The sequence below is a fragment of the Camelus bactrianus genome, chromosome X (genome assembly GCF_048773025.1).
Source record: "Camelus bactrianus isolate YW-2024 breed Bactrian camel chromosome X, ASM4877302v1, whole genome shotgun sequence".
NCBI classification, from domain to species: domain Eukaryota; kingdom Metazoa; phylum Chordata; class Mammalia; order Artiodactyla; family Camelidae; genus Camelus; species Camelus bactrianus.
The window spans coordinates 81,641,413-81,667,364 of NC_133575.1; the positions used below are offsets into that span (position 1 = coordinate 81,641,413).

Below are 25,952 nucleotides of genomic sequence, written 5' to 3' on the forward strand. Positions count from 1 at the left end.
CTGAAAGTTCTGTTTCTCCCTGGAAACAGAAAGAGCTTTCAAACGTGGCTTCCTGGGTTTTTCAGTTTGCGAGTGGGTGGATCTGGAGTGGGCATCCCATCTGCACATCTGGTAGGGGCGCTTTCCAGATTTTCCTCCTGACTCGGGATCAGCTTCTGACTGCTAGGCGGGGCAAAGGCTCCTGAATTTTCTGTGAGGCACCTCCCCCCTGTGAGCACAGCTTGGTACAGCCCAAATAGTTTTCAGGTTAAGAAAGCCAGAATCTTTGTTCAGCCTCACTGACTGAACAGACGTTGTAGGGGTTACCTGGCCAAGAGCAGTGGTAGCAGCAGGCAGCGGAGGCAGCAGCGAGGCTCCTGGGATAACTCAGGTGAGTAGAGAGGACATGCGCAAACTTACCCTGGAATTTTATTTGCTGGATAACTTAGTGTCTAAAAGAGGTGAAGAAACTTGAACTTTATAGGTAAACTCTGCAACTGTAATTTTATGGTTTGTCTGCATAGAATGTGTGTGCATAATAGCACTTTGGAAACTTCAAAACTAGCGGAATTTTGGATTGCTTATTTTGGGGTGTAGAGGGGGTAATTGTGGTTGTCTGGCAATGAGATTTTTTTCTGGTGATATCTGCTTACTTTTTTCTTTTTTTGGTCTTCTGTTACTCAGAATACCTGGCAAAGAAAGACAAACCTGGGAGGGAGATGTGAGAGGGAGAACCCACATCGCCAGGGCTTCATTCTAGCTTCTACTGACCCACAGCTGTGGGCAAATTATTGAAATGCAGGCACATCTTGGAGCCACACTATGTGCAAAAGGTCTTTAAGCCCTGGAAGTGGGGGTGCAAGGGCGGTTCATCATACATGGGAGGGAAAGGCAGCAGAGTTGTCCTGTCTGCACAGCCGGGGTCCTCTCGTCCTGGTGACAGGTTGATCTTGGCTATTTCCTGATCAGCCCCTGCCCAGCCTGGTTTTATTCTTCTCTGATTCTCACTTTGGTTTAAACTTTGATTTGCAGCTGGGGCTCTCTCAGCACCCACTCCCCTACATGGCCACTCGTGTTCTAAGAGGTTAACCTGTCTACTTGACCAGAGCAGCCTGGGGTGAGAAGAGGGCAGCTAAAGGATTGGAGCACTGCAACTGAAAATTGGTTCTGAGGATTTGGGGCTTGAAATAGGGTGAGAAGCATATGGGAAATTAAAGAAATTCTGCCATCCTGACAGTCACTTCTGGCTTCAGGATAAAGCATCCTGCTTTGTATCAATTTTTTTTAAATTGAAATTCAGCTAATGTCTCATTTGCTAATCTTTGTTTTGAAATTAAGGACATTGTATAGTCTGAAGGAATTTAGAAAAAGATTCTATGGGGGGGTGGCTAATTAACTTGCATTCCTCCTGCAGTTTGTGTGTGTGTGCGCGCGCGTGTGTGCGTGCGTGAATACTTCGGATTTGAATCGCATTCTTTATTTATCCTTAGAGTCCTTAGCAGGCTAGGGAAAAGTCTAAACACTTGTGTAGTCAGGAATAGGTTAAAAACAGGCTTTCTGTATCCTTGGGAGTTTTCAGTTCTTAAATTAAAAGCAGAAAAAGCCCCTTTGTGACCCCCAAACAGTGTTTCTTTGATTAGCCTTGATTTGAAATCATCTCACCTTCTGACAGCAATTCAAAACCAAAACTCCTAAGTGCATTCTTGTAAGAAGAGGACAATAAGCATTTTCAAAAGCGGTGTCTTGAGGTTTTGTGTTTAGGGGCTCCCCCTCCTTTTTTTTTTTTTTATTGTGGTAAAACGAGTCGGGAGGTCTGGGTTTTAGTGCCAACTCTGTCGCTAACTCTATAACCTTGGACAAGTCCCTTCACCTTCCTGTAAAAGCAAGGAGTTGGACTAAGTGATGTATCTCTAAGAGTCCAGCCAGTGCAGCATTCTAGAAAAATTGGAATTAGAGTCTCACAAGGCTGTAAAATTAGACTTTTAGGATGGGCTTATTCAGCCAAGAGGGAAACATAGGGTAGTGGGGCAAGTCAGCCAAAAAAGAAAGGGGGAAGAAAGAGGAGGTACTGAATGGTGGAGGGGCCATTTTATATTGGTCTTTCAGATGTTTGTGAGTGCTTTACTTAAAGTATGTGATCAAATCGCTTCATTTTTCCACTAAGGACAGAAAAGGGATTTAATTTGCTCAAAACAAGCATTTCCTAATACCACTGTCCTACATTGGTCTTATCCTTAACAGTTAGAAAGTATGTTCACATACATAATAGATCTCCTCAATAACACCCCGAGGTGTATGAGGAAGCCATTTTATTCCCATTGCTCTTGTGGGGAAACTGAGGGACAGAGACGTTTTACCTACATTAAATGCTGGTATCTGGGACTTGATCCTGGATCTCCTGACTACCTGTGCTCTTTTTGTGCTTCTGAATTGCTTTTTATTTTTTGATAAAGTTCTGCAACAATGGAATTAAGGGAAATTTTGTGCTTTTTTTTCTCTTCAAATTTCTTTGAACAGAATCTTCTCTCTGGGCAGCGTAGATGTGTCCTATATAAGGCTGGATCAGAGGACTTTTGTGGTCCCTTTCAGATCCCAGACTATCTGGTCAACAATTTGAATCTGAACAGCCATACATCCCAGGGAGATGCATGCCCATAGGTGTGGCTCTGCCTCTGCCTGTGTGGACATGGAAAGCACTATTCTCTGTGTAGCATGTGGATGCTGAGTTTTTATGACTTCTTCTCCAAGCCCTATTTCTCTCATTACACCACCCCTAGGAGTGAGGATAGGGACTGCTGATTGTGGTTAAAGTGGTTGCTACTTCATGCCCGGGCAGAGTTAAATCTTCTGTATTCAGTTTGCTCTGCAAACTTCTAATTGCTTTTACCTCCGATTTGGCCCCAACTATGGCACAAAAGGGGAAACTGGGGAAAAGGAGAAACCAGCCAGAAATAGCACCCCCAGGGCCACGTTCTCTCCCTCTCTCCCCCTTAAATGCCCTCCTTCCCCCTCCCACTCACCCCAATCGAAAACAATTTGTAAACCGCAGACTGGCTTTCTTCTATCAGATAATAACTCTCTCTAATAAACTGAGGCAGATTTCATTTTTTAGAGCAAAATCCGGTTTCTACTCTAAGGCTGACCCACAGGTCAAGAACAAATGACTTTCTTCTTAGGAGTTTGTCCAGCTCCCCAAGCTTTCCAGTCCGGTGAGTAACAAAAGCTCGCGCTCCTAACTGCAGCTTTGTGGGCTACGTGGCAGGCTCCCTCCACATCCCCTGGCAATTCCTAAGTCTCCACACCCTGGAGCCACCCCTCCCGCTCGCCTTGGTCCACACGGCCTTCATACCCTATCTCTGGGCGGTGGATCCCTATTCAAACAGTGCTGCTTAAGACCATTATCTCAGTGCAAAACTCCACACTCCTTTTCACCCAACCACCCATAATACTAGCCCTCAGGACACAAGGTCCCTCTTCTTGGGTGTGCACATTTCCTTTGTTAGCTAGAGGCTCTCTTTGGTTGATACTTAAAGCCCCAGCTTTGATTCTGTTTACCGACTTTCCTTATGTGCTCTCTAACCTAAAGGTCTTCACAGCTGGATGCAGTCAGATAGCAAAGAAGACATATTCCTGTCTCCACTCTCCTACGCGCTGGCAGGGCAAGTTGTTGATGACGACCCCAACTTACACATTTCTAGGTTTCCAAAAGTATTCCAAGACCTAACTGATGAACCCTCGGATGCGAAGGGTTCAGATTCTCCCATGATCATCAAACCGTGGAAATAAAGGACCTTTTCAATAGCCACCATGGCAATAAATTCTAGGCAGAATGCCTCCAAGTTAGGTATCATGTTTGCTTTGGAGGGTTTTTCCTCATTTGAGCTAAAAAAAAAAAAACCTTCTTTAAGAAGGCAGTAAGTAAAAGAAGCAGTGTGGCGTGATGGAAAGCTGTACACTATATCTGGCACGACCCAGACCTGGGTTTGAGTCAGCCCCACTATTTTTCTAGCTGTTTCTTGTCTCAGCTGCCATTTCTGCAGATACAGAATGAAGGGCACAGATAACATCTACTAACCACGGCTGCCATGAGGAGAGCAGGAACCAAAATGCCTCCTTCGAACAATAAATTGTTATACAAACATTAATTTTCTACATAAAGCATTCATCCATTCTATAAATACTTCCTTAACAATGGCCGGGTGCCCAGCTCCGTGCCAGGCCATGAGAGGGCTTACAGTGTGTCTCTTGTATGTATAGAGCCCTTGCTACTGATTCAAAATACCTGTACACTAACCGCCTTATTAGGGACAGCCACAGTGTAAGGAGGGCAGGATAAATAACCCCACTCCCCTGATGGGGAAATTGAGGCACAAAGAAACCAAGGTCACAGCGAATGGAAGACTGTTCTCCTCTTACCTAGTCAGAAATCGGGGTCAATTCTACCCTGTAAGTCCGACAGGGATGGGACTACAGTTGTACCCTGATGAAAGCCTGTCAAAAGTTGAGGCTGATACCTTGCTATGCCTTATTTCCCCTGCGCTCCCAAAATGCATGTGCCCTCTTCCAAAAGGCTTGGCCTATCCCCACCAGCTGTGCATTCTGCCTCTGATAAAGTCTACTGGGATCATACCGGTTTTGAAAATCCAACTTGACTTTCTTTTCAATTTATGCTGTTTCTATCTGTAGACAGGCCCGCTTTATATAACACGGATTCCCTTGCAGGCTCCTGTCTGCTTTGCCATTTGACTGAGTAACAGGGGAGACTGGCTGGGGCAGAAGGCCTTCCCAAGAACAGGAAATACTCATTTATGCAAAACGTTCAGGGACTAGGAGGTTCTGGCAAACTAAATATCCTAATTGCCCCAGACTATCCCCCATTTACAGTCCCCAGCCTCTGGCAAGCCACCAAACCTTCCAGGAAAAGCAAGAGGCACAGTACTGTTTGTTACAAGTTGGAGTACACGCAAAAATTGGGGTCCATTTGTCAAAGGCTCCAGAAAGGAGTCTGGGCACACGTTCAGATTGGCGCTGACGCTGCTTAATGGACACTGATTATTGATACCATCCATGACTTCAAATAATACAATGAAATACACTTTAATATTTAAAACCCATGGACAGAGTTAAATCTGATGACTGAAAAAGCATTTTGGTACTTAGGGTGTCCCATAGCCTTCAATTTGAAAAAGATTTGTTAATAAATAAGGCTAGGGAAAACTGTGATTATTTTCAGCTTTTTATTTCTTGGATTCCGAGAAAGGGTAAGTTTGTTTACATACGTTGTAGGTTGCAAATAACAGCGAATGAAAATTTTTGATGGTTTTCAAATGGGGAGACTTCTTTACCAGTAAGGCATTTCTATGTGATACTGAAAAACATGGAATAAGATAGGAGAGCAGTATGATTAATATTACACTTTTTATAAAATAGCAACTGCCTCATTATTAACTGGGTTTTGAGCTGCGTTAACCTACACAGATAGTCTTTAAAGTGCTAATTAGCCTTTTTTTCTCAAATTTCATCCATTTTTTAGCAGACACTCTGACCTTAGCCTGATTTTTTGTTTCAGCCCTCATGCAATCATAACATATAGACACAGTTATCCTTAAATTATATTTTTGAAATAATTGGTGTCATGTAAATTTTACAACCCCCCTCTTATTTACCATTGACTGTCCTGAGAGGATCATTAAAATCATTACAAATCTAGCTTTGTGAATCAAGCAAAGGCATTGAAAACCCTTTTATCACCCTAAAGCTATTTAAAATCAAATTTGCCTTTCAAATTACCCTCATAAAAACCAGTTGTTAGGGGCATTTGAGTGTGGAGCACTCTGATAGACATGGCCTGAAGATCCACTAGATTAATTCTCTGTTTAGGCATGTGAGGTTTTTTTAAGAAAAGAAAACAACAGTGTATTGCCAGGGGATAAGAATCTATAGTCCACCAAATTAGTGTAATTGAATTTTGGAGTCTGCCTTTTATCGCGGGCAAATGATTGCACACTAGACTTTGAAGAAAAAAAAAACACATACAATCTCTATCTTTCCTTGTCTTTGGAGGCCATCTGCTGAGCTCTGTTTCTTGCATTAGCCTTCCTGGCCAGTAATAAAAATGCAAAGCTCTTTCATGATAAAAGGGAAGGAATTGTGTAAAAGGGCTTGTTAGAAGTGAGAGCGGCTGCTTCTCCCCTCAAGCACAAAGTGTGTGGCCCTTCAAGGGCACCAAATTATTCTGAATATAGTAAAGCAATTTTTCCCCTTGATCTTCAAATTTAGAATTGTTCTTTGCTTTGAACTCCTCCCTGCCACGTAAAATGGAAGATGGCCCTTTAAATGATAACCACCCACGTTTGGCTAGCAATCTTTGCATTTATTATCTATTTTCTGATAAGATTGTTAAAGTCCCTATTACCCCATCTGGCAGATGGGGAAACTGAGACCCTGAAATGGTTTAGGTGCCTTACCCCAAGCCCCAAACTAATTAGTTGCAGAACCTGGACCCTTCTTTCCCTGAAAATGGTGACTTTTCCTTTAAAGCTAAACTTGAAGTGCCTAGCTCCAGGAATAAACCGCTGAGATGATGACTGTTTGTCTAATCTCAGGTGATCTTTCAAAGATTTGAGAACTTTTTCCTTCAATAACAATAATTTTCTCATTCTAGACATAGTTTGACATTATGGGTCCTCCTCTGAAGCTCTTCAAAAACCAGAAGTACCAGGAACTGAAGCAGGAGTGCATCAGAGATGGTAGACTTTTCTGTGATCCAACCTTTTTGCCTGAGAATGATTCACTTTTCTACAACCGACTGCTTCCTGGGAAGGTGGTGTGGAAGCGTCCCCAGGTAACTTTCTTGTTCCCATTTCTGTCTCCCTCTTGATCTCTTTCATCATAAGTCTCCTTCTTCCTCTACTATTTAACTGACACAGCCCACTGCGTATAGACCAGTTGAGAAGACAACTTTCAAATGAGAGGTTTTATGGATCTGTGCTTCTGGCTCTAGCTTGAGGAAGCTTGCATCTTAGTCAGATTTAGTAACTTAGAACAAAAAACAGCTATACCCTGCTTGTTTTCTTTTGGAAGTTCATTTGAGTAAATATGGTAACTCAAAAAGCAACTCTACTCTTGTCTCTTTACTGAGTTACCTATCACAGCAACTTCAGGATCATCTCAGACCACTGAGGAGAAAAACTCCTCTTATGATGAGCAGACATGAAACGAACTCTACAGGAACAAGATGGAGTTGGAATTACAGGAGGGAGGCTTCTTTGCTGCTCTTTGGATACCATCACCTGTATCCTCCCACAATTAGCAAAGTGGGATCCAAATAGGATTGTAACTCTTTAGCCACCTATTAGTGGTTACTATGGTTCTCTGTGGAATATCTGTATATTGTATCTCTAGAGCAAATCTCAGAACTCCTTCACAAGCCCTCCATGAGTGGGAGGTCAATGTGTAAAATGATAAGATGGCAGAATCTGGAGAATAAATAGCAATAAAAAAAAGAAAATCAGTTGGGGTGGTGCCAGGAGGGGGCTGAAGGATTGGGGAAAAATATGAAAATAAATATATATATGTTCATGTATGACTGAAGCATTATGCTGTACACCAGAAATTGGCACAACATTGTAAACTGACTATACTTCAATTTAAAAATATATACCAAAAATTAGCAATCTTGCTATATCTAAAGGGTATAACTGGATAGGAGGCTATTCAACCTGGGCTTCTTCCCAAAGTGGGTGACCAGGTATATAGGCCCCAGAGGGCTGTTATGAAATGCAAATTCTGATCCTATTTAATGATGTAACTTTTGGAGCACTGTTATGGAGCCATCTCAGTCACCAACTCAAGGTCTGCCTTCTTCCATGAGCAAGCTAGCATTCTTTAGTTGAGATTTCCACAGCTTAAACTCCTAAAGGGAGTTCTTCCAAGAGCTACTTCTGTTTATGTAGGTTGCCACCAGGTGGTGCTAAGATACATTGGTCAGTTCAAGGTTCTTGTCTTCTGTGGGACTCAAAGGACATGTCTCAATGTTTGCCTCTAAAGTATGATAGCCAGTGAGAATATAAGACTTGGAGAAGTTCTCTCAATCAGAAGGAAGATTACACTCCTGCTGGGCCTCTGGGCCTCCAGTTGTTGACATCCCTGCAGAACATGAGCATTGTTCACTAGCCACTAGTTCAGTATGCAGAGAGGTTAAGATTTTTTTTTTTCAGAAATGCATGGAGAAAGTAGAAATACGTGTTAGGGAGCCACTCTTATGAGTAGATGGTGATAATGAGGGGCACCAATCCTTTTTGATGGCTGGGTATGAAAGAAAGGAGATCAAGAGGGAAGAAGTAGCTGAAAAGAAGGCAGCAAATTGAAAGAGGTTTTCTGGAGGAGGGTGTCTTTTAAAACTAAGACCTGAACATATTTATAGGCCAAGGAGTAAATAGTAAGGAAGAAGAGGTTAAAGACACGGAAGAAAGAAGGAATGATGGATGGGGGTGAGGTCCTGGAGGAGGTGGAAGATCTGATTGGGCAGTAAAATTGCAAGCCAACCTGAAGCCATTCCTCAGATGTGATCCAAGCCAACAGTGCTTCCTGTACTGGCCGGTCTTTAGACACATCCTCCTTCCTCTGTCTTGGCTCAGTCCTTTGTCTTTAGCCTTCATCTTCCAAATTCTGTGGATTGAGTCCTAGATGGATTAGCAGGGAAGGAAAAAACTTAAATAACCATGGCAATACTCCATCTTGCCTCTGAGGCAAGCAATACCCCTTCCAAGGTGAGGGAGTGTCAGGAAGAGAGAGTGAATGGGGATGAGTAGAACAAGAAACAGGCATTTGTGGCATGCCTCCTATGGGCCCAGATACTGTGTTTGGAGTTTTCCATACATTCATTTCATCCTTATTTGCTATGGCTTAACAAGGTAGGTATCTTAAAAATCACTTTAGTGGAATTCTTTTTTCTGGTGTAAAAAATAAAGGTAGATACTATGTTCATTTTATTGATGAGGAAACTGTCTCAGAGAGAAGGTAAAAATTTTCTCAGAGTCAGACTGCTAACAAGCTGGGATCTGAATCCAGACTTGACTCCAAAACCTGTATTTGTTTTGTTTTGTTTTATTTGGGGTATATTACCTTTATGAAAGTTTGCCAAACTGTTTTCCAAAGTGGTTGTGACATTTTACACCTGTATTAGCTTTTACTCTACTGTGCCGCCATGTCAGGGAGATAGATTTGCCCTTGTCTCTTGATAAAGTATGTACCTTCCCTCCAGCGAGTTCTCACACTCCTCCTCACTATGTTGATGCTGTACATCCATTAATTGATCCATGCTCTCCTCTTTGAGGGGATATTCTGAGCTTAGTCTTAATTAAGCCCAAAGGGAGAGTCAACTGAGAAACATTTATTGAGCGCTTACTCTATGCCAGCCTCTGTGCAAAATACAGACAAGGCCTGGGGCAAGGGACTCCCATTCTAGTTGAAGAGATGGATATTGAGCTATCAAAGAGTTAAAGAATAAATTAATGCTGAATACAGGAAGTGCCATTTTCAGGCATACAGACAGTAGATCATGTAGGGTTTTGAAAAGGGGGAGATCAGGGTGGTTTGGAGTGGTTGGGGAGGGGGCCTCTTGTGGGGAGTAGGGGAAAAAACAATGTTCTGGACCACCATCTAAGTCTCTCAAAAAGCTGTAGATTCCTTTCCAGCCAGAGTGGAGGCCAAGCCTGTGGTCAAGAACCACGTCAAAGTTCTCTGGCCTCCCATCAGAGAAGCAGAGAGACAGCCCTAGGCCTCTCTAAGTTGGCTCAGGAAGACCAGATGGGTCATTGGACTCACCCATCTCATTGGCAAGGTTGAGATCCTCGTCTGCAGGGAAGCTTACAGACATCTTGTCCCCTTGGCATGCCACACAGCCTCGTACTCCACCAGGGTTATTTTCTGAGGTCCCTAAAATGGAAGAGGCACAATTAACTTGATATTTTCCGTCTCTTTCCCCTCCTGTGTTGAAAAGCCTCTACCTTTATAAGCGTCCATGTCTGTAAACACCATTGCTCATCAAATCAACCAACTCCATCAAGTCCCCCCATCCTAGGGAAGGACTGAGTTCCCCTTCATCCCACTCGCCATTTCCCTGCTGTGTCCTAAGGAGCCACTTTAAATAGGCAGGGATTATGAGAGTGTTTTGCAATTGTTCAATGCCAGTTCATCTGTTCATACCCTCCAGAGGGAAATCCTTCTCCTTAATGCCCCCAGCTACTGTCCTAACTTCCTGTGTGCACAGGCATATTGCCTGAGACACGTGCTCCTGAACTTTCCTATCCTCCTGGGCCTTCAACATACAAAGCCTTAGTCAATTCTAAGAGCTGAGTTATACTGAGTTGCAGTGTGATCATAAGACTGCAGGTAGGAATTTTAGGCTGAAATCTCCTGCAGGTAGGAATTTTAGGCTGAAATCTCATTGCCAAATTCCCACAAAAAATCTCTTCTCCAGCTCCCTCCGACTACTCTCCCTTCTTACCCGCCTCTGGCTTTTTCCCTGACTGACTCATGCCCAGCTACAATAGTGTCAGACAATTCTAATCTCTGACTAAAATGGAGCAAGGCCTCATGGGGATTTGCACAGCCAGCTGAGGGGGAAGCAAAGGCACCTGCACAAGATCCGTCAGCTCTCTGTTGAGTTTTGAGTTCAACCCCCACTACCATTGCTCTTGCTCAGATCTTCCACTAGCGAATATCCTTCTTGGAGGTATATTGCGTGGGAAGAGGCTGGTGAGGTTCTGGATGAAAGCAAAGGTGGTAGGAATGGAAGGAAAAGGTTGAGAGAAGACAGTAGAAGCAGAACATACAGGCCTTGGTGATAGATTGCACGTGCAGGAATGTGCTAATAGAAATTTCCAATACCCAGCTCAATGTGACACCTGTGTACAGTAGTTTTGGCCTAGATTGTTCATGGATTTCTTTTTCTTCCCAGAGACCATGACCTTCCACCTGAGTAGTACTGTTTTCAGCAGCTGATACAGTCGAAGAGAGTTGAATAGTCCCATACTCTTTCCATCTATCCTATTTATTATAGATTCTGAATTTCAAAAGTGTTAACAGCTTTATCAAAGTACAATTTATATACTGGAAAATTCACCTTTAATTTAAGTAGACAAAGCAATGAATTTTAGTAAATGTACAGAGTTGTGCAAACATCACCACAATCCAGTTTTTGAACAGTTTCATTATCGCAATATGATCTCCCGTGCACACTTGCGGTGAGTAAACCCCTTCCCCCTCCAGTCACAGGCAACCACTAATCTACTTTTAGTTTCTATCTAGATTTGCCTATCCTGAACATTTCACTTAAAATGGAAATATAGTGGCTTCTTTTGATTAGCATAATGTTTGCAAGGGTCATCCATGCTGTAGCTTGTATCTGTTCCTTTTGATTATTGAACTGTCTTCCGTTGCATGGATATATAAATTCTTCCCAATAAAGCAGTTTGGGATTTATACCTTGAGTCTTCTAGCAGAAGGTTCAGATAAGAAGATAATTATGTAGTGACTTCATTGTCTAGTTTGGAAGTGAAAGTTAGGCTTAACATATTATTCTCAGGCTCCATAGTGAGTTTTCCTTGGAGAGGTTAGGAAGGAAGAGAATGTTTTACCAATGACAAGATCTTCATGCAGAAGCAAAACTCCCCAGTGGGTAAAGTGGACTCCTTGTGCAACTGGTCTACCATTGGTCCCTGAGCCTAGGTCCACCTATAACTCTCTTGTCTTGGGAGGGTACAATTTTCTAAGGATAAGATAATGGCTACCTAGGCTATCAATAAAGTCCTCAGGTCCTGAATGGCAGCCTTAAGCTCTGAGACTCTTTATAGCCCTGGACTTAGTCATAATGTACCTACTGCAGGGCCAGCCTCACTTGCAAGTGTCCATGCCTCCACCCCCACAGTATTGCTAGACTGCACGTAGCACTTTTGAAAGTGCCTCCACTCTTCTGGCTGCTGGTTTTCCAGGCAGCCTTTCATTTTACTGTGGTTCTTGAGGTTTACCCTGGACCTCAATATTTATTGTCAGCAAATTTCACCTGCGTGAAAAAAATAATTGCTGCAGATGTGAACGTGGTAGGTGAAAGGAGATCCACATAGAGTGACACATGTGGGGCTCCAAGGCTTATAATTGTATGCCTGAACCCCCCTACCCCCAGTAGAGGTCTCTAGGGAGGGATATGAGGTAAGGTCAATGGGAGGGTCTCTCAATGCTCAGCTAAGAAAACATATTTTCTAGAGAAGCTACTTTTCTTGCTGAAGGCTTTGGCTTCAGGATGGGGGTATGCAGAGACCATTCCTGGATTTACTCTTGGTGCTCGACTTCCTTGTTGTGTATTTCCCCCCAAGAAATTATTTTGCCTTGACAAACAGCCCAGGTCAAGGATCATGTCGACTTGCCAACACAGCTGGGAACCATTAGGGGTTCAGCAATCTTCCCTACCTCTCAAGCCACCCAAATATGTGACTGTGTGAGCTGTGACCTCTCCTCCCTCTCCACTCCCTACCATCCCAGCAGAGCTTGGGCTGAAATACACCACCTGCGCTCTGCATCTCAGCTCTGACTTGCAGGAAAATTTCTCTAGCCTTGCTTCCTCACCTCCACAGGAGGAGACCCAGTTGTCCAAATCTAGAGGAGAATCCAATAAATAGCCATTTCACTGTTTTCAAATTTGTCACCAAAACGTCTGTTTGGCTTTTGGATTTGCGTTAGTTCATTACCCTTTATCCTTTCTACCTCCTTGGTTGCTTTCTAGTCGTTCACTTTAAAGAGGTAAAAAAAAAAGATGGCTTAATAAAAATTTTCTCCCCTGTTTCACATCATGGTGCTGACATACATGAGAGATTGATTCATATTTAATGGACTAAATTGAGGAGATTAAAACTCATTGGTGATATTTAGCCTGGAACCAAAAGCTGAGACATGTGTTAAGTCAGTCTTCCAGAACAATGGAGAGCTTCCAGGTGAGCGTTAAGCAAAGAGGCATAAAACACGGGGATGGATGATTGAGAGAGGTAGTTGCATCTCCATCCCTGAAGAGCCACATTATATTACCCTTCATGTGGTGGCCACTGATATACCTGAAGGCAAAAGGATGGACCAGCTAAGGTCCAGAGGTTCCTTCTCTAACTGTATGTGGTTCTGAAGAACCTAAAACTTCCATCGAAGGTCTACTAACTAGCTGAATGACAGGAGAGGCAACTTACTGCCCTTCTCTGAGCCTGTTTCCTCATTTGTAAAATAAATAGGTTGACTAAATTGTCTCTAAAATTCCTTCCAGTTTTGACAGTCTATGGACGATTAGCTTATCATTTTTTAAAACCCATTATTATAGCCAACCATCACGTGTGAAGAGAGGTAAAGTAAAACTGGTGCATGGGCCAGTTTATGAGAGGAAATAGAAAATAAAGTGGATTTTTTTTTTTACCCAAATGTATATTCTCCCATGATTATACACAGGTTTATACATAAACACACACACACCATATATATATACTATGTATTTTATATATATATAAATCACATTCAGCTTAGTCTACAGGAGAATAATTATCCAGTTCCTCAATTTGAGTTTTGCTTACATGTTTTTGTTTATTTATGTGACCTTTTATGTCTTAAGTAGAAATTGACATGCCAGAAGTGTTTGCTGATCCTAGATCCCTACTGTGAAATGAAAGCCTTGTGGAAATTAAAGACACTGTAATGTAACCCCAAGCACTAATAACTCTACATAAAACCAGCAAATAATTTACCTTAATAAGCTAAAAGTACACTTTTCCACATATCAATGTTCGCTTTATTGTTTTTACATGATAGGAAATTATTATATGCGTCATCTAAGTCCAAGAAATCACTGTATAACTTTACATCTTGCTCCAAATACAATGGTAACACCTGACCCAGGAAGAAGAAACTTTGTTTAGTTTCATCTTAGAAGGGGCGAAGAAACAATCAGAAGAGAAAGGATATCAGGATCTAAATAACCCAGCATACCTGCTTTATGTTCAATAAGTGGCAAAACAGGCAGCTCCCAACCCATTTAAAAATTAAGTAAGATAGAAGTCTTATCCTAAGACAAAAAAGTTACAATGAGACACCAGACATGCATCTAAAAAAAAAAAAAAGACCATAAAATCCAAAGCTGACAACCCACCTCTCTCCTTTTGGCAGAGGGATGACCAATTAATCTTCAGTTTGGACTTATCCCTGCCCAGAATGCCTATCCCTTTCCAGAGTTATTTTGGCTTTTAAAGAATATAAGGAATGTTTTATTCTGTAGACCAGACCCTTCATCAAGGAGAATTATGTCCATTTAAAAAGGGGGTTTGAGAACCAGAAAAATGTAGCTGTCTCTATTTAATAATTTTTAAAAGGATATATGTCTAGATTTTCTTTCCATTTGAGACTAGGATTTATTTCTGCTGGGTAAGCAGAATGTCAAGGTACTGGCCAACAGCCTTCTCCACGAGCTTTTCTTCATCTACCCAAGACTTCATTGGTATTTCCTGCCTTTGAACTCTGCAAGTGCTGATACTCTGAGTCCCGCAGTCATGTAGTCAATTATGTGGTGTCACGTACATGGCTCTGCCTTTGTCCATGCCTGTCTCTCTACTCGTTATGCCTCCATACTTCTCCCTTGTCCAGCTACTTAACTCTAGTCATTCTTAAGGCTTCATCTTGACCTTTACCACCACTATGCAATCTCTTCTGTCTGCCACCAGGGAAACTTTGGGGATCTTTCCTTTAGGCACTGATAATACTTTGAAAATGCCTCCACTGTACCCTCATTACATTGTGTTGTAATTGTACTGTTTGAGTCTCATTTTCCTACTTGCAGGGGAATGGCACAGCTAATGATATGTTAAGGAAAGACACACACATAAACCCTAAACAAATACTGCCCCTACTCTGTCCAAGTTCCCGCAGAACATCTGCTGTGGGAAGTGCGTCTGCTGAAGCACTCCTGTGCGTGGTCTATTACCACTCGCTATTCATGCTGCTGCCATCTGTATTCATCCAAAGATGTGCAGAAATCTAGTTGCCATGGAGACCACTGTTGCCTTTGCTTTATGTTAGGAAAGGGCTTCATGTATAAGGTCTCCTAACTCATTTTCCTAGAGAAGGAGAAGCATTAATGCCCACCTTCATCAGGCCTTGTCTTTCAAATGCAATCATCCTTCCAACCACAGGTGCTTCAGAAAATCTCATCCTGACAAATAGGATCAGAATGTAACGTGCTAATCCCACATTCTCCGCTTTAAAATCTCACTGCTTGCAGGGAGGGTATAGTTCAGTGGTAGGGCGCATGCTTAGCATGTGTGAGGTCCTGGGTTCAATCCCCAGTACCTCCATTAATAAAAAAAAAAAAAGAGTTCCTTCTACAAACATTTTATCTTGTAGTAACACATAGTGAAAAAAGACTATGAAAACAAATATATGTATATATATGTATGACTGAAACATTATGCTGTACACCAGAAATTGACACAACATTGTAAATCACATTGACTCTTGAGAAACAATTCCCAGATTCTTAGAACAAATTATTGTATCCACAGGACATCTGCGATGACCCCCGTCTGATTGTGGGCAATATCAGCAACCACCAGCTGATCCAAGGGAGACTAGGGCACAAGCCAATGGTCTCTGCGTTTTCCTGTTTGGCTGTTCAGGAGTCTCACTGGACAAAGGTATTCCCTCTCTTATGGGACCTCACTTGGTTTCCACCTTCTTGTCTTTAGTAACTTTAGGAAAAGTCAGCTCGTAACTTTCTTGATTGTTTAATTCCTGAAGTCAGAGGTGATTTCCCTCCATTTTGTTATGAGAATTTTTGTTAATCCAGAAAGTTGGAAGAATTTTACAGTAAACACCCATATATTCACGTAGGTTCTAATGGTTATATTTTACTCTATTTGCTTTGTCACACATATTAGTTGATCTCTTGCCACTTGCAGTTCTTTGGCTCAGTAGCTCCACATACTTGTATTCTCTGTACCTACTGGGGTTAAAAAGCCAGTAGGGGCCAGGAAGTCACTAACAGATATGAATAAAAGAAAAGGTGAGAAAGATGGAAATAGATCCTTGAAAAGGTTCTCATAAATTATTAATAGTACAAAAATTCCTTTGGCATTTAACTAGAGTCCAAGGCAATGAAGTGTTGACTTGGGACAAAGAGTTTTCTTCAGAAAAACAATTTTAGAAGATTAATATGTAACTGTATTTAAAAAGGAGACTTTCTCAAATGTAATTTTATTCAAGATGTGAATGAATTCTATAGTCTAAGGAATCTGCATGAAATCTTTACGACAGATCTTTAAAAACTGAAACCACCAGGGACCTTGTATTTTGATTGCTTTTGCTTTTTAAAAATGCCTGTTTATGTGGTTAAACAGGCAACCATGAATATGTTGTGTAGACATATGTTGGTAGATTATCTGTGGGAAATAATTTAACCCCTAACTTACTGCCCCTAATCACCCTGTGTGTATTCAAGGAAGGCATGGTAATATTATCCTCAGCAAAACTCAACTGAGTAAGCAAAAATTGTGGGAAAAAATGCTCTACCAGGGATTTCCTAACCTTGACCCAAACCCAGTACATTTGATGTGTTTTCTGTTGCCACATGGATTTGCCATAAGTCAACTGTAATCTCAATATTTGGATATAGTCTGGTGAATAAGTTGATTGATTGAATGTTCTTATATTTCCAGACAATTCCCAACCATAAGGAACAGGAATGGGACCCTCGAAAACTAGATAAATATGCTGGGATATTTCGCTTCCGTTTCTGGCATTTTGGAGAATGGACCGAAGTGGTGATTGATGACTTGCTGCCCACCATCAATGGAGATCTCGTTTTCTCCTTCTCCACCTCCATGAATGAGTTCTGGAATGCTCTATTGGAAAAAGCTTATGCAAAGTAAGGAAGAGGGTTGGCTAGTCAGTGGTCAGGCTACAGGAGGAAAGAAAGGCCACATTTGTCTTGGGACTCATGCCCTTCCAGCTTAGCCCTGAACTTTAAATTGGGTAAGATATCAGTTAGATCCAAGGCATTGCTTTGGGCCTGGGCCCTCCATAATCCTAGATGAGAAAGAAATCAGCTATTCTGATTTCCAGTAAACCCCTACCTGCTCCCAGATTCCCCTTCCTGCTGCTGATCCGCAGATCCCATTATGGCCTAAGATTTTCTCTTTGTCTAATATTTACCTGTAGAAAGAAATTCTGCATGGACTGTCCTAGATCAACCTAGCCTAAGCCTGTAAATCTGATTATAGTCTCAAAATAGCTTTCATTTCATACCTAGAGAAAAGTTAGCTGGGCAAACAGTGTTCTAATTTTGGGGAACAAGATGTCCTTGACCTGGAAAAATTATTTTACAAAGAACCTTGCCTATTTACCCCCAGACTGCTTGGCTGTTATGAAGCCCTGGATGGTTTGACCACCACTGATATCATCGTGGACTTCACCGGCACATTGGCTGAAACTGTTGACATGCAGAAGGGAAGATACACTGAGCTCGTTGAGGAGAAGTACAAACTGTTTGGAGAACTGTACAAAACATTTACCAAAGGAGGTCTGATCTGTTGCTCCATTGAGGTTTGTACTCACCAAAACCACTCTTTGCTCACTTCTGGCAGAGGAGACCATAACATTTAGTGAGGAACATCACCCTTACCCTGGAGATCCAGGACAAGCCATTAAGAAACTCAGAAAGCTAACAATAGGCACTGAGCCCTGGCACAGAGGCTAAGGAACTTTAACGTTTTACCCTTTTGTACCAGTCATCCCACTGGGAGCCGATGCACCATCTAAGCTGATGTAAATAGCCTCTGCTAAATTATTCCTCCTTCCTTTGCTTCTAGGTGTGGAGGTTATAGCTGTTTGCTTAAAGAATAAACCAGCCCCACCAAATTTTAATGCTGTTCCTATCAATGTACTACTGTGGGTCATTTGAATTGTTTGAATTGTTATATTAAATTTTTTATTTCCTTTCCTTGGCTTGCTTTGTGTCAAGTTAGGCAGCAGGATCAAATTTCCATCTGCATGAGAGAACTAGCTTCAACCCTACTAGGGTAAACCAATCAATGAAAAGAAGGAGCCAGGTCTTGGGTATGCCAATTCTTGTGCCCTTATGTATCTTTCTTTGCTCTCAGTCTCCCAGTCAGGAAGAACAAGAAGTTGAAACTGACTGGGGCCTACTGAAGGGCCATACCTACACCATGACTGATATTCGCAAGATCCGTCTTGGAGAAAGGCTTGTGGAAGTCTTCAGCACTGAGAAGCTGTACATGATTCGCCTGAGGAACCCCTTGGGGAGACAGGAATGGAGTGGCCCCTGGAGTGAGATGTAAGTGGCATTCCACTTTGACGGCTGCATCCCCAAAGCCCAATACTTTCTCCCAACCCATCCCTCCAGACTGTTAGTGGGCTGTCAATGCTTAGTGACATCTGTGGGCTCTTCTTGGGTGTGGGGTCTGTGACTTACCCAGAGGTGAGACAAGGCTGTCCCTGTACCCATGCCTTCTGCTCCTCTGGCATCCTGCTTACTGTGGGAAGTCAATGGCAAACATAATGGTTTATCCTTTTGCTCATTTGCTTTTAGTTCTGAGGAGTGGCAGCAACTGACGGCAGCAGATCGCAAGAACCTGGGGCTTGTTATGTCTGATGATGGAGAGTTTTGGTGAGGAGAGGTTTTTCTGTGCTCAGGGAATTGGGGCTTCCACATGGAACTACAGGGGTAGGCATTAAGTACCAGCTGCACTTGTTCCCTGCACTCTTTCCATTCAGGATGAGCCTGGAGGACTTTTGCCGCAACTTTCATGAACTGAGTGTCTGCCGCAATGTGAGCAACCCTATTTTTGGCCGCAAGGAGCTGGAATCAGTGGTGGGATGCTGGACTGTGAATGATGACCCCCTGATGAACCGTTCGGGAGGCTGCTATAACAACCGTGACACTTTCCTGCAGAATCCCCAGGTTTGAATCAATTATTTTTCTTTGTCTTCAAGTTACCAACGCAATAGGAAGCTGGAGTATTTCTTTGACATCGGTTCTCCCATTTACAGCTTTTGTGTAATATTCATCAACCAAGATGTGTAAGGATTGGCTCAGATGCTTGTAAAGCATAGCACTGTGTCTCTTTGCAAAGAAGTATCTTGGCAACTTTATCAAATCCAAGCCACCTCCCCTGGTTGCCTCTCTCTTAGCCATATTGCTTGGTATGTCTCTTTGACACTCCCTGCTTCCTTGTGATGGTCCCACATTGGAGAAAAAGGATCTATTTCCAGCCACATTTCAATTCTTTTTCATTTTTTTTACTTCCTAATTGCTCTCTTGGGTGCACATTTACTATAGGTGCCCTCTTTTTCATGCAGGTGATTCTTCTGAAACCCATCATTGTGCCTCCCTTTTCTCATCTAGAACACCAAGTCATTCTTCCCAAGATTTGAATTGATACCCTGTTAATGACCCCATTCCATCCATCTCCCATTATAATGCTATTCCAGGTGACACATGAGAGGTCCAGTCTGGACACACACCAAAGCAAAAAAAAAAAAATCCAAACATCCAAAGCCTAAACCTATAATATTCTTGATGGTTTTATTGCCAAATGTGCTGATGAGCTAACCCACAGGAGAGAAGAATTCTGATTGTATTGCAGCCTTACCTGGGTGTGTCTCTTCTTTCCATGGACCTCACTGGCCACCCATTTTAAAGGATACTAAGGCTGGTGGGCTGATTGACTTAAATTATACTTTTCTCCATCCTTTCTACCTTAACTGTCCCTAAAGAAAAGAAAGCTCCTATTACCACCCCCCTTGATTTACAACCCTGGAAATGCTTTAATTATCAGGCACATATACCAAACTGGAGAAATGGCCCTTTGGGCTTCACAGTTTGAGTGCCTGCACAGGATGGACCTATGGGGACCTTGTGAGTCTATGGTTCTGCATCTATTTCCTGTTTCTTACTAGGAGAGAGAGAAAGAGAGACTGAGAGAAAGAGAGTGAGAGAGAAACATAGACACAGAGAGATAGAGAAAGAGAGACAGACAGAGACAGAGGCAGTGAGAAAAATCTGATGCCTTTTGGTCTTATTTCCCAATGGTACCATGATTCCCCAGATAATATTTGGGTAATCATGCATGCAGCTTCCTTAAAATGGTGGTAGCAAAGCATCAATTTGCCAAGGAAGTGGATCCAGCCCTTCCACGAGTCACACTCCCCAAGGGCTGCCAATAGGAGGCTAGCCTGGGTGATGCTTCAGTGTCAGGTCAAGTCAAACAAGAATGCTGTCTTTGGAAATAGAAAACTCAAGACCATACCGAACTTCTTAAAATAAAGCATACCCTCTTTGGTATCAAAGGCCTAGGCAAGAAGTTGTCTCTCTCAACACATTTAGCAAGTCAAGGAGTTATCCCAGGCCTCACTGTCTGGTCAATGGTAAAACCTAGAAAATAACCCAAGTCTCTACTTCCCAAGGCAGAGTGTTCTTCCCTGAAATTTGAGCTGGTTCCTCTGAAATGGAAGCACTAACTAAGCTCCTTGCTGGCCTCTTTCCCTTAGTACATCTTCACTGTGCCTGAGGATGGGCACAAGGTCATCATGTCACTGCAGCAAAAGGACCTGCGTACTTACCGCCGCATGGGAAGACCCGACAATTATATCATTGGCTTTGAGCTCTTCAAGGTAAGAATGGGCATTTGGAGCAGAGAGAATGATGGCAAACAGCGTCAAAATTAAGATGGCTTGGGTGGAGGGGAATGAAGACAGGTCCAGAGATAAAGAAAGTAGAGGACCTAGGATCCTCCAATGCAAAAACTATGATTTGCATGGAGTGGAGCATTTCAATCTCCTTCATTTCCAGGTGGAGATGAACCGCAAGTTCCGCCTCCACCACCTCTACATCCAGGAGCGTGCTGGGACTTCCACTTACATTGACACGCGCACCGTGTTTCTGAGCAAGTACCTGAAGAAGGGCAACTATGTGCTCGTCCCAACCATGTTCCAGCACGGCCGCACCAGCGAGTTTCTCCTGCGAATCTTCTCTGAAGTGCCTGTCCAGCTCAGGTTCTGTTTTCTTGGCCAGCCCTGCCAACTCCTATTCTCTGCCCTGCCTCCATTCCTTAACCCCTTGGCCCTTTCCTACTATGCGAACACTCAAAGGGACAACTTGTTCAAGTCAGACTTAACGGAAATGATGGCAGGAGAAATATTTCTCGAAGTGGGTGGGTTACAAGAAATTCCCTGTGGAGGTCTGAGCTTCAGAGCTCTGAGTAGCCATTTAAGGATAACAGGCCTATAGCCTAAGCTTTTCCACTTATATTTTATCTTCTGTTCTCTGGCCAACTGTCTCTTCTCTTAAACAGCTGGCACTCCTCACTGCTCCCCTGTTATGTTCTGAGTGCTGGGTCACCAAAGCTACCTTTTCACCCCAGCCCTGCCTACTCTGATCTTTATCTGCTGGTCCTTAAAGCAAGGGGAAAGGAAAACATGCTCATAAAATATAAGGCATGTCTGCAGAGGAATGGGCTAGGTCACTCGGCATTTCATGTTTTTCAACAACAAGGTCTGCTCTGGCAAGCCTATCTCCTCATCAAAGGACGTTCGTCATCAATGACGTGTCTTCTTTTTGATGTTCCAGGGAGCTGACTCTGGACATGCCGAAGATGTCCTGCTGGAATCTGGCTCGTGGCTACCCAAAGGTTGTCACCCAGATTACAGTGCACAGTGCCGAGGGCCTGGAGAAGAAGTATGCCAATGAAAGTAAGAACTGCAGGGGTCTCTGGGAAGGCAAAATTCAGTCCCAGGTATCACATACATGGTTAGAAAAGCTGCTCACAAATCATTGTCTCCAGTGGTATTTTCAGTCTAGAGAAGTCAAGTCTAGATGACTGTCAACCAAGGCAGAAAATGGGATGTAAGCTTCTTTGCGCAAGGCCTAGCTAGTATTTATTTTTCTATTCCTATATAAAGTATAGAGAAGAAAAGGGAAGTAAGAACCAAAGTCCTAGGTCATTCTGGTATGTGGGTCTTATGCTAAAAGTCCCAGAATAGACTTAGTGAGATAGTCTCTTGATTATCTAAAAAGAGAACTTTAATCACTACATTAAAAATAAATGTTACTTTGTTCCAGCTGTAAACCCATATTTGGTCATCAAGTGTGGAAAGGAGCAAGTCCGTTCTCCCGTTCAAAAGAATACTGTTCATGCCATTTTTGACACCCAGGCCATTTTCTACCGAAGGACCACTGACATTCCTATTATAGTGCAGGTGAGAATGTGAACAGGATCCCCCAGGATGTCTCCTATTCAATATCTGTACTAAGATCCTAAGTACCCCACAGATGTCTGGGATACAGAGCGAGGGTTATCCCAGTGTTTTGCTTGTTTGTGTTGTACTGAAAGACACCTCCCACCAGGCACATTCCCTGATTTCCTTACTCATCTCCATCCTAAATAGCCTCTCCTCTGCTTATTTCATCACAGGCAGAAGTCCACATGCTGGCAGACACACACGTTAACACGTGAACTGTAAAGTCCCAGGTGGGGAAGCACGTGCCAGTTCAGATGACCCTCATCCTGCTCTGTCAGGACGGACCACTACAGTTTGGTTGTTTTTCTGACTTAGCGCTACTGACCAGCTGCCTTTAGGTAGCCATATCAGAGGTCAAGGTTGATCCAGAGCTCTGTCTGCTGGCTTTTTGTCTCTGCTCTTTCAGGCGCCTTCCCCTTCGCCAGAGAGGTATCAAGAGAGATAGTCTCTTGGTTTTTGAGCAGATCTTTCTAAGCTCAGCATTAGATTCTAGGTGCCACTAGGCCAAGTCCAATGTCACAGAGGGTTGCTCATCTTCATTCTCTTGACTTGTCTTTTCAGGTCTGGAACAGACGAAAATTCTGTGATCAGTTCCTGGGGCAGGTTACTCTGGATGCTGACCCCAGTGACTGCCGGGATCTGAAATCTCTGTACCTGCGTAAGAAGGGTGGCCCAACTGCCAAAGTGAAACAAGGCCACATCAGCTTCAAGGTTATTTCAAGTGATGATCTCACTGAGCTCTAAATCTCCAGCTCCAGAGAATCCTGACAGAGCTTTCCCACCCTTTTATTTTCTGTCAGAGGCTGATTCTTAGCTAAGATTTATAATCTTTTGAACGAAAGAAATTCACAGTAATTAACTTTTCCTTTCTTCTGATAAGTTCCCCATACCTCCCGATCCAAGTAGCGTAAGTAGCTACGTAACCTATATACCTCCAGCAGCTGGACGGGGGGAGGTGACAGTCCTATCTGGAGATCAGACAGATGTTTGCCAAGGAAAGATCTCTGGGTCTTCCGGGGGTGAGATTCAAGCAGGACAATGACAACAGCCTGGACACCCTACTGATATCTTTACTGCTTTCAGGTGCTCAATATTAACTCCCCTGTAGGGCATGTTTGGGAAGGAGGAGGGGTGATCGAGGCCAAGCTGGTCTAGCCTGACATCCCAGCTCCGATCTGAACACTGCAGCTGTCCCCCCAGCAGCGTTTCACCCAGCAGCCAGAGCCTGTTTCCACGTCCCCAGCCTGTACCACCACCGCCACCACCATCACATCCACCACCACCAGTCACCACCTCCGGAAAGTGTAGTCCTGCCCTTACTCCAGTCACCCCCCCATAGTAGGTTTTAACTTCATGTTGAGGAAGCTTCCTAGGTGCTTAATCAAGAGCTGGAGTTTGGCGAGGCTCAGACAGCAGGAAGGGCCTGAGCTCCAGCTCCATGGAAGCCAGCTGTGTGCCACAAGAGGGAAAAAGTGGAAGAAGCTGCAGTGGGAGACAGAGCCTCGGTCCCCCACCCATCCACACACACCTACACTCACACACGCGCACGTAGGCGCGCACGAACTACCGTTCAGGCAGTCAGTGGGCAAGAGGAAGGATGACGAAGGACCACACCCACTGCCAGGATGAGAGACTCCATCCAGGCAGAGTCTCCACCCCAGCCAGTTCGGGGCCCCTGACTGCAATGTGAAACCTCCTGCTGCTGCTAGGTTGACAAGCTCGTTGTCCTGTGCCTCCTAATATCATTGGTACTGAAGACCCCATCTGGGGCCTTCAGACTTTGGGTCCCATCCCAGACCCCTCAGGCTTTTTCTCTCAGTTGGGAAGCTTCGCTCCCTGGGGATGTTTGTTTGCCCTCTTGTTTTTTTCAGTACTTCTACGGTATTTCCTCTAGAGTCAATCATTCTACAATGCCCTTCCCTCCATCTCCTCCATCAACATTCTACCCCTCCTTCAAGGCCCAGCATAAATACCACCTCCTCCGTGAAGCCTTTCCCCACCCACCCCCCCGACCCCCCACCTCCTACAATATTTCCACGCTTCTGCAATGATGAATAAAATAACCTAGCTGTAGTACGTAGTCTAGTCCAGCACGCGATCATTTAAAAAAATTATTTCATAGGGTTTTTTTGCTCGCTCCTTTCTTAACCATGTTTTTCAGTCTGTGTAACCTCTGCGGTGCCTTCACCACACTGCCTTACATAATCCAAACCACAATAAAGTTCACATTTAATAACTTGACCAGTCTTGATTTCATTCGATGGCACAGGAGAGATGGCAAGAGTGGCCATCTGCTGAAACTTGTTTCGGAGCGGTTAGAGGTTGGGGTGAGGGTGGGGGCGAAGCTTCCTGTGACTGAAGGAGGCAAGACTGCCCAAGACTGATGGAGGCAGAGGCCTAGGCTGTGTTCTCACTGTGTAGTTCTTCATCCAGGTGGGGACAGGGTTGATAGAATGGAGAAGGGGCTCTTCTCTATGCCATATTTAGGGATATTTGGATGGTATTTGGGGCTACCTGATTTTGAAACCCCTCTGAGATTGGACTCAAGGCCAAAGTCACAGCAGCCAGATCTTTCAAGAGCGGGCCTCCCAACGGGAGAAGATATCAACTCCTCCCTCCTGGCATATCCCTTAGAGCTGAATGAATGCAAAGGCTTCACTCACTTGCTTCCACACTCAATCTGCCATCGGCCCATTTTAGGGTAGGCTTTGGGTGAAACTCCTCTCTTTTGTCCTTGAGTTCTGCCTCTTTGGCAGGAAAGGATGCTCAGGCAGGGGAGGGGTCTCCAAGCATAGGAGAATGGTCCTCAAGCACAGCCCTTATTCCCTGTCCCTGCAACACCAACCCAGAACCTGCTGTCTTAAGCATAGATGTGGTAGAGCTTTGTCAGAAATGAAGTGTCCGATACAGATAATGTAATAGTTCTGTATGGTCACCAGATGGCACTATGATATTACCATTAAGCTCAAAGGTGCTACCATCTTTTAAGGATGAGAAATTTTTTCCCTGAATAAAAAGGTAGAAAAGGAAAAGAACTAACAACTTTTGATTGTCTTCCGTGTGTCAGATTCCATTCTCAGTGCCTTATATACATGATCTCATTTTCATTCACATAACGACCATATGAAGTGTTGTCATTATCCCTGTTTTTCAAAGATAAGGAAATGAAGGAACAGAGAAGATAAATAACTTGCTCAAGGTGGTTAATAATTATATGACCATTAAGCAGATAATCACGTCTATTTGACTCCTAAACCTTGACCTTTTCCATGAAAAAACGCTGTCCCCCAGAAAGTGGTGACATCTTTACATCTGTATTACCAGCGTATCCACAATACTGTACCAAGAACTGTGCAAGCAGCACACACCAAATGTTTCTCTTAGAAACTTTACTTCTCTAACTTACACCTGCGCCCATACCTACGGCCACACACATGCAATGTGTGGTAGACTTGGTCTTCCCGAAAGGAATCCTGGGCACTAATACGACTCAATATGTATTTGATAACAACATAAGTGAATCTCAAAATAATTATGCTGAGTGAAAGAAGCCAGACAAAAAGGGTACATCCTGCCTGGTTCCACTTATATAAAATCTGGAAAATGCAAACTACTCCACAGTGACATAAAAC

The 25,952-nt window shown here is 43.4% G+C and overlaps 1 protein-coding gene across 2 annotated transcripts; it reads left to right on the plus strand.

Annotated features, from left to right (window-relative positions):
• Nucleotides 1–208: 208 nt before the first annotated feature.
• CAPN6 (calpain 6) lies at nucleotides 209–24,561 on the plus strand. Of its 2 annotated transcripts, XM_074359205.1 has the most exons (14): nucleotides 257–370; nucleotides 3,092–3,188; nucleotides 6,644–6,823; nucleotides 15,567–15,698; nucleotides 16,719–16,927; nucleotides 17,412–17,604; nucleotides 18,162–18,355; nucleotides 18,611–18,688; nucleotides 18,796–18,982; nucleotides 20,572–20,694; nucleotides 20,873–21,075; nucleotides 21,650–21,771; nucleotides 22,142–22,278; nucleotides 22,882–24,561. In XM_074359205.1, exons 3-14 carry the CDS (start codon nucleotides 6,659–6,661, stop codon nucleotides 23,062–23,064), a joined length of 1,926 nt encoding a protein of 641 aa, XP_074215306.1. In that variant the 5' UTR covers nucleotides 257–370; nucleotides 3,092–3,188; nucleotides 6,644–6,658; the 3' UTR covers nucleotides 23,065–24,561. The 2 variants fall into 2 exon arrangements, with proteins under 2 accessions (XP_074215305.1, XP_074215306.1); XM_074359204.1 differs by lacking the exon at nucleotides 3,092–3,188 and having other exon boundaries at nucleotides 209–370.
• Nucleotides 24,562–25,952: the final 1,391 nt, after the last annotated feature.